Source organism: Telopea speciosissima, chromosome 10, assembly GCF_018873765.1.
Source record: "Telopea speciosissima isolate NSW1024214 ecotype Mountain lineage chromosome 10, Tspe_v1, whole genome shotgun sequence".
Taxonomy (NCBI): Eukaryota; Viridiplantae; Streptophyta; class Magnoliopsida; order Proteales; family Proteaceae; genus Telopea; species Telopea speciosissima.
The window spans coordinates 26,331,153-26,340,210 of NC_057925.1; the positions used below are offsets into that span (position 1 = coordinate 26,331,153).

Sequence of the window (9,058 nt, forward strand, 5' to 3'; positions counted from 1 at the left end):
CGTCGTCGCCCACCGGATGCACCGACACATCGCATTACTCCTATGGAGAGATACAGTACCCAGGTGGCACCATCTACCACGTTATCCTCGCCTTCAGATCCTACTTCAGGTACTTCCACCCCTGTTACTGTACCTCCTATTTCTGATCTTGATGTTCCTATTACTACCCGTAAGGGGGTTCGCAGTTGTACCCAGCACTCTATTGATCATTTTGTATCCTATGTTCGTTTGTCCTCTTCTTTTGTTGCTTGTTTATCTACTATTGACAGTTATCCTATTCCTAAGTCTGTGGTAGAGGCCTTGGCTCACCCTGGGTGGAGGGTTGCCATGACTGAGGAGTTCTCTGCTCTGAAGGACAATCAGGCATGGGAGCTTATTTCTTTACCCTCAGGTAAGTCTGCTATCGGTTGTCGCTGGATCTTTGTGGTGAAGGTTAATCCTGATGGGTCTGTGGCTCGGTTGAAGGCCCGTCTTGTTGCTAAAGGCTATGCCCAGGTGTATGGTGTGGACTATCTGGATACTTTCTCTCCAGTTGCAAAGCTTACTTCTATCCGCATTTTAATTTCCTTGGCTGCTATACATCACTGGCCATTATTTCAGCTTGACGTCAAGAATGCGTTCTTGCATGGGGACCTCCTTGAGGAGGTGTATATGGAGTAACCTCCTGGTTTTGTTGCTCAGGGGGAGTCTGGTAAGGTGTGTAAGCTGAGGAAATCTTTGTATGGGCTGAAGCAGTCACCGCGAGCTTGGTTTGGCCGCTTTACAGATGTTGTGCTGGAGTTTGGTTTGACTCGGTCTGAGAATGATCACTCAGTGTTTTTCAGGCAGTCAAATGCAGGGAAGATATTTTTGGTGGTTTATGTAGATGATATTGTTATTACAGGGGATGACTCTTCTGGTATTGAGAGTTTGAAGACATATTTGGGACAGCAATTCCAGACTAAGGACCTGGGATGACTAAAGTACTTCTTGGGTATTGAGGTAGCTCAATTAAGGAAAGGAATTTCGCTCTCATAGCGAAAATATGTGCTTGATTTACTTTCAGAGACAGGATTATTGGGCTCTAGGCCTTTGGATACTCCTATGGATCCAAATGTGAAACTCATGGCAGAGGATGGGGATGTTCTGGATGATCCAGAGAAGTATCAAAGGCTGGTAGGGAAACTAAACTATTTGACTGTGACTAGACCTGACATCTCTTTTCCTGCCAGTGTACTGAGTCAATTTATGTCCGCCCCTAGGACAACTCACTGGGAGGCAATTATAAGGGTGTTGAGATATATTAAGAAGGATCCAGGGCGTGGTCTCTTGTATTCTAATCATGGTCATGGAAGGATTGAAGGATTTACTGATGCGGATTAGGCAGGATCTCCTATTGACAGAAAGTCTACTTTGGGCTAGTGTGTCTTTGTTGGAGGTAACCTTGTTTTATGGAAGAGCAAGAAACAGACTGTAGTAGCACGGTCTAGTGCAGAGTCGGAGTATCGGGCTATGGCTCATGGCACTTGTGAACTATTGTGGATTAAACAGTTGATGACAGAACTTGGATTTGGTGATGATTCTCCTATGCTGTTGTGGTGTGACAGTCAGGCTGCTATTCATATTTCTGAGAATCCGATGTTTCATGAGAGAACGAAACACATTGAGGTCGATTGTCATTTTGTTCGTGAGAAGCTGCAGCAAGGGATTATTTCCCCTCGCCATATTCGCACTGGGGAGCAGCTTGCTGATTTGTTCACCAAATCTTTGGGAAGTATGAGAGTGAATTACATTTGTACCAAGCTGGGAATGATTAACATCTATGCTCCAGCTTGAGGGGGAGTGTTAGAAGTAAGGGAGAGAGGGGGAGTTGTGAATAGGGAATAGCGTCAGCCCCTATTGGGGGTATTTTTGTCTATGGGAATTGTTTAATGTTTACCCTATTAAATAATATGATTTGGGGGCAGTCAAAATTACGGCTGCAGCCCCTATTCTGCAGATTCGATTTTCTTCTTCCTCCTTCTCTCTTCTTCTTCTTCTTCTTTCACTAATCTTACAATAGATATATGTATTTATTACATATATCACTCTACCATGGTGGGGACCCCCCAGCTCAGGTATTACGCATCTGACGCCAACGAACCCCCAAATGTTAACCCTACTGTTTGTTCCCATTCCTACAGTACTCTTCGGATATGGGACAGTGAATGGCATCCCGGAATCATCCTTTCGAACCTACCACAAGTTATCCAACACCTCCCCTGTTGGTAAGGACCGTAGCATTAGGTTCATGCCAATCCTAACCATATGCATACTAACATGATGGCAAATGATTCAATATCGAATAAATAAGTAATTCTGTCCAGCAATATCAGTAACAATAACAACTTCAAAGATCAAGTAATATATGTTTATGCAACATGAAAATGCACCCTAACATCATACATCATTTAATGCAAATAAGAAAAAGCTAGAAAACTAGGTGATCAATATATTAACATGATGCATGATATGGCAAACAATAACAAACAGAAGTTAATACAACAAACACACTGAAATCAAGTCCAAAACTCCCTTACCTTAGATTGTAGAAAAACCTAGCCAAAATAACTCCCAAAGCACAAAATAACCTCACCAACAGCGTACTAACAGTTCTAATTAGTCAATAAAAGACATAAATCAGACTTAGAAGAAGCCCTAGGTCAAACCCCTAGCAATTAGGTTCAAAACCAAAATAATAGGGTGAACCGGATTCACAGCAGGGACCAACCGGTCGACCGTACGGTCCCTGCAACTCCATCTGATAGCCCATAACAGAATGGGGGTTTTGGCTGTTTAGCTTTGGATCTTGACATGCAAAGGCTGAAAACACCAAAAATGGGCTTGGCGGAAGAAGACATGACTACTTGGGTCTTAACCCAATTGCATGTCAAATTTGGGGATTATCCATTGATTGCCTAATTTTCTAAGTTCATGGCCAAATTGGGTTACAACCCAGCAGAATTGGAGGAGGAGAGAAATTGGAGCAAGTCAGAATTTGGAGTTGTGTAACCAACCTGAATTTAGTGTAGAGATGTTGAAGAACAGCTCCAAATCCAAGCTTGTAGTTGAAACTCCAAGTATTTAGCTCCCAATTGACAGCAATTCCAAGCCCTAGGTTCTTTCTCTCTTCTTCCTTCTTCTTTCTCTCCCTTTTCTCTCAAGCTGAATCGGTTTGGTTTTGGTAGAAATGAAGACTAAGGCTACGGATTTGTATATATACTATTGCCTTACTAAGGCATGTTTGCCTAGGCCTAGGCAGAATTAGTTTATAGAAACATTTCTCTAAACAGATTTTAAATAGATTAAACTACTAAAATACCTATATTTAAGTCATATTAGTGTTGTCATGTGACATATACGGGAATCCGGTTGGGGTCAACTATGGAAAGTTGGATTCCCGGTTCAGGATGTGGGTCCCACAAGAGGAAATTACCCTTCTGTCCCTATTATACTAATTAAGCAATTATACTATATATACATACAAGAAAAGATTCTTACCTATAATCCGGCCTAAGAAATTGAGAGCTTCCGCATGTGGTCGACCCATCACGTTTGACACATGTAGCTCAGATGCAGGGATCTGGCAGGATCTTCGGATTCAAGAATGGCTACTGTGTTGGCTCCCCAGAATCCTCCATAGGTGAGTCAATGGATTGGTCCGAATCCACCACTGATGCCGCCCACAGCATTAAGGCTAGCATAGGCACTGAACCAGGACCTAAAATCACACAAGTTCCAAAGTTCAAATTTATAGTGGATTTCACATCTCTTTTCTCCCATATAATCCACACTCTCCTAACTTAACCATAACATCTAACCCTAGATCCCATCAAACCCTAACCCTAATTTTACAATTTTTCACATATTTGACCTAGCCTAATTACCCATTCAAGAACAGATCCTGGTTATTGGCTTCTAGTTGGTCTTCTACCAAGTACCAACCTAGAACTATATTATATTGACTCCGCTAAAAATATGTCTGGGACAGTTGGTATCAAAGCTAGCTTTGTGCTAGTAAGGAAACACTTGTGGCTCTGATAGTTGATTTTGTTCAAAGCTACACATTGTCGTTGGTTGAACAGTAATGCTTTGACGATTGATTTAGTTGGGATGATCATGGCAGGGGTGGTAGGTCAACAAAGTTGGGTTTTTTCTCGTGCTCGGTGTGCTACATCGGGAGCTTGGCGACTGGATCGGTTTTGTCTCGTGCTTAATGATTGTGGCTTAAATAGTTAGCAGACTAATAAGATCACAAATGGCATGGAGAGACAGTTCGTACCTACAGAAGGAATCGATGTCTTTAACGAGGTGGTTATTACTGTGCCTTGATGCGGGGCGTAAGTTTACTAAGTTGCAGAGGTAGGGGAGTACAAACCTTGTCAACTTGGTGCAAAGGTCGCTGACACATGCAAGGAAAGACTCGAGCTCTGCAGGTGCTAGAGCAACAGGGGCGCCGCCAAGGTACAAAGAAGTCCTCTTCGGAGGCAAACAAGGAGTTCAGTAGGACAGGTGCTGAAGAAACCAGGGCGCAAGGAAAGGAAGACCCTCCGAAGGCAGATGATGACTCAAGTACAACGGGTGTTGGAGCAATCAGGGCACACTAGGGCGCAAAGAAGACCTCTGAAGGAAAAGGCAAAGAAGAAATGACTTAATGCGTGTATCCCACGGGAAGCCCGATACACAGGTTCGGGTGGACCGCAACTCGAATACATTTTATGAATTGTGCTCAGAGAACAACAACCTTGACTTGGAAGCAGTTGGATCCTTGGATCCATACCAACGTCTGACCGAAGAGAAGGGTTGGTGATTATTTGTCGGTGCATTGCGATATGAACCAAATGGGGTCAAAGGAGTTTGTTCACACGTGTAGGACAGGTAAGATGCGGTCGGTGGGCCCTCCTAAAGTGTGCTTTGGAGGCAAAATAAGACCTCAATCAGCGAGGCAGAGGAAGGCTGAGGAGTAGGCGTCAAAAGACCTCAAAAAGATGAGGCACGTTATTGAGTCGGGTAATCAGAACCTGTGCTCCCAACTAATAAGGCTTGACCAGGAAAGTTGGATCAGTTGTGGATCCATGCCGCGACACATGGTTGTTCACTTGAGGGGTGTATCACATGCAGAACTGAGTTAGGTCAACATTGTTGGAGTAAGACCTCCTTAGGGAGGCAAAACACGGCACAGCTGAGGCAGAATTGAAGACCTCAAGAATTGAGGCATTGTGACAAACAAGTCACGGAGTTGGGCTCAGGAGGCAGCTTGATTTAGGATGCAGGTGTGAGTGTTGGTATGGGACTTCATTGAAGCTTGTGTCTTGGAGATGGTGGTCGATTGGCCGTGGGCATGCAACAGAAGTGTGGCTCACACTTTGACACCATGTATGGTGCAGTGGAAAAGAACTCATGGGTCAGTTGGTTTGTGCCAAAATGGAGGTGTGGTTGTATGAAACAACATATCAAGCTTTGCTTATGGATACAGTGGTGGTCGGTTTGAGTATCAGCACAAGAGGCGCACAAGAGAGAACTTGGCACATAGGTGCATGAAGCGCATCCATTTATTAGTTACTATATTTATTAGTTTCTAATTTTGTTATTTGCATGTGGCTGAATTATAAAGCCAAGTAGTTAAGTTTAGTTGCTTTCTATTTTAGTTAGGATTTAGTAGTTTCTATTTTGCAAAGTTTCTATTTAGATTAGTTCTTATTTTTAGAAAGTTCTATTTCATTGTAAGCTTGCCTAAGCTATTAATAGGCATGATATCTTAATGAAAAGGCAGAATTTTAGTAAAAAGATTATCCTGGCCATATTAGCCATCAATTATGGGAGTCTGCTCCTATGTGCAGCAGCTGAGATAGCTGTGGGTGAGAGACCCCAGGGTGAGAAGCCCATTCCCCTACCCCCCCCCCCCCTTCTCTTCGAATTCCCTTTCTTCTTCTTCTATCCTCTATTTCCCTTTTCTCCCTACCCTGATCGATCCCTGGTTGTTGCTGTGTATTGTGATTGCTCCAACCATTGAGAAGACCATCTAAGTGCTACTGCTGTTTCCCCAGATCTGCTGTTGCTGCTGTTCTTTAGTTAAGGATCGAGTCACCTTGTTGCTGCCCAGTTTTTCCACTCAATCTCCATTCACATCCTCTTCCACTGCCTGCAACCTCCATAGCCTCCATACTTTCTATTTTCATACCCAGCCATCCATCTCTATATCCACCCTCTGAATTGATCCAAACCTGCAGATCAAGCTCCCTACACCAAGTCTTACACTCGGCTACTGCAGAGAGCACCATCAGCCTGTTTTGGAAGGTTTTCTTCTAACCTTCTATTTTGGTGAAACCTTGATAACTTCATATCAAGCCATCAGAAGTGACCCGAATTTTGAAGACAGCCTCTCCTTATCATTATCTAGCTTCGATCCAAAGGAGGTGTCCATCAGTTGGTTGGTTTGGCCTGAACCTTAAAATTTCTAATTCTGGTTATGTTCCTATTTGAGCTTTTGTGGATTTTTTTTGGACTGGTAATCCAGTCTTACATTAGATACTCCAGTATAAAAATATAAAGCTGAAACCGGAGGAACATATTCCCTATTACAAGCAGAGAAAGCACAATTGTTCTAGTATGGAACTAGTATAAACTCTATAGCAAGATCAATTTACAAGTTTAATAGGTTTAACTACAATAATACAAATTCAAGTGAAGCTATGGTTCAAGAAAAAGAAAGCATGACTAAATGTCTCACCCTTGTTTAAAAGAAAAAGCATGACTAAATGCCTCTCCCTTATTCAAAAGGAAAAAAAAAAAAAAGTATGACACCACTTGTTATAGTGCAAACAAAAAAAAGCCCTCACTGCTAGATACAGTATAGTCTCTCTTTTATTACAGAAGAGGAAAATGTTTTTGGCAGAAGATGCTTCACAGGAACTGAGATGAACAAAAGCTATGTTCTTCTTAACAGATATTTGTATGAATTATATACTGATTAAGATTCAGACTGAGCCTGAGAGGTCCTATCCAATGTTATCCCCAGACAAACTGAAAATATGACAGTTCTCAGAGGAAATTAAAGTTAAGATGAAGTCAAGTTATCAGAGAGTGCCAGAGTTGGCTGACCATATAGGCCTCCAATATTGGAGTTAAAAGTTGGATAACCTCTTTTATTCATGCATTTCAAACTAAAAAAAAAAGGGACTAGGAAAAATATACATTAATACCTAGTGTCACAGAGCATGTTATGAAATTAAGGAGCAAACAATTGTCTACTTACAGATGCATCTTAAATTGGTCATTACCTCCCCTCTACCTGTACAATAGGCTGCTCCATGGGAGAAAAAGAAAGGAACATCTGACCCAATTTCACTTGACCATTCTTGGAGTTCCTTCTCAGTGGCAACACAGCCACTCATCTGATTCGCTGCCCACAGTGCAGTTGCAGCATTGCTACTCCCACCACCAAGTCCAGCTCCCATAGGCACTCTTTTATCCAAGTGGATCTGCACAGTTTTGAAATGGTGAATGAAACCAAAAACAGTTAATAACTTTACCTAAATTAGACAGGTATTGCTCAAAAGGATAAAGAAATAATGTGAATCCACCATTTGTTGCATTTACCCAGAAGAAGTTGTCACTATCAGTCTTTTTCCTGTACAGGTTAAGGGCTTTAATGATCTGCAAGGGAGTTGCCCGACGCATAAGCTTCAAAGAATAACAGAACACAAAGGAGAAGAAGGACTAGAGACAGTAAACAGAGGTTGGGGGAAGAGGAATCAATTGCAGAGATTCAATTATAACTTACCAAATTTCGATCATCAAGGGGGACTCCAGTCACATTGGTCGAAAGACGATCTTTTCCTTTTGCTGGGGACAATGAGAACTTAATTCTATCTCCTAGACTAATTACCTAGAGATATAGAAAGGTACATATTGGAATTAGCCTGAAAAGAAAGGAGAGGAGAATGGGAGGGATCACGAAGCAAGAAGTAAACTAAAACAACAAACTTGTGAATGTGGTAAACCCAATATCTGCACCAAGTTTATGTAAATTATATATTACAGATCTTAAGCAAAGATACTCAAATACATGAAAAAACAAGCTCTTACATGAAATAGAGATGCCAAATCATGATATCCGTCTTCTCTTTTCCTAGTAATTCTCAAAAATACATTAATCTGAAACCGAAATATTACATATTAAACTTAAAGGAAGTATCAAAAAGAAAATTCAGCCATCAGAACCACCGGGGAAAAACAAAAAAGAAGGAACTACCTTGCAAGGTGAAAACAGATTGAGCCTTGAAAGGCCAGTGATATTATCCACTTCATCTGCCAACCTATTTAACCTTTCTTCAGGATCATACACTAACTAAAATCAACCAAACCGGAAAGAATTAAGTTTAGAATTCGCAATCCAAAGCATAACAGTCGCGGGGTCGGGAAACTGCAACTCAGAACCAGACACGTAGGGGGAACATACCTCCACTTGTTTTCTGCTCTTTTCTGAGTCAGAAGCCACAGCCTTGACAAATGGGTTTCTCTGAAATTGAAGTTTTTCACCGAAACTACGAGGCTCACGTTCCCGAAATGCGGGAAAACTGCTTTTTCTAATGAAATTACTGGTCTTCCTTCCGTTGAAAGAAGGGTGAGCACACAGGAATTGGGAAGCGGCCATTGATTACAAGTATCTTTTGCAGTTGATGAACATGGATAATTGTCAAACAGTCAAGCAATTACGGGAAGACCTGAATCCTTCCGCGTTTACCCAATTTTATAGGCGAATTTTATACTAGGGGTGTCTGTTGTGGACTTGTCGTGACGAATTGATCAAGAGTGTTACCAAAAATAAATAAAAGACGAATTGATTATGGGCTTATTAGTTTTCTATTTATTTTGATTAAATAACAGACATCATACGCCCCTAGTATTTCTTCCAGATCTGGATTTGAATCCCTCTATGATCTTTCTGTGAACCTTGGTAAGGGACTAGTGGACAACGGATTTGTGAGTGGCTCATGCATCCAGCCTAACATGGTGTCCGGATCTCCTGATTTTTATT

The 9,058-nt window shown here is 41.8% G+C and overlaps 1 protein-coding gene across 2 annotated transcripts in view; it reads right to left on the reverse strand.

Moving 5' to 3' along the window:
• The window catches only part of LOC122643120 (4-diphosphocytidyl-2-C-methyl-D-erythritol kinase, chloroplastic/chromoplastic), a 43,421-nt gene extending 34,708 nt beyond the window's left edge, over window positions 1–8,713 (reverse strand). The window contains exons 1-6 of one of the 2 annotated variants that reach the window (XM_043836762.1): window positions 8,480–8,712; window positions 8,273–8,368; window positions 8,107–8,175; window positions 7,802–7,906; window positions 7,618–7,674; window positions 7,299–7,499 (exon numbers count right to left, since the gene is read on the reverse strand). In XM_043836762.1, coding sequence (XP_043692697.1) covers window positions 7,299–7,499; window positions 7,618–7,674; window positions 7,802–7,906; window positions 8,107–8,175; window positions 8,273–8,368; window positions 8,480–8,674 — 723 coding nt within the window. In that variant the 5' untranslated portion in view covers window positions 8,675–8,712. Of the gene's footprint in view, window positions 1–7,298; window positions 7,500–7,617; window positions 7,675–7,801; window positions 7,907–8,106; window positions 8,176–8,272; window positions 8,369–8,479 lie in introns of both variants that reach the window. The other variant, XM_043836763.1, reaches the window with a different exon arrangement.
• Window positions 8,714–9,058: the final 345 nt, after the last annotated feature.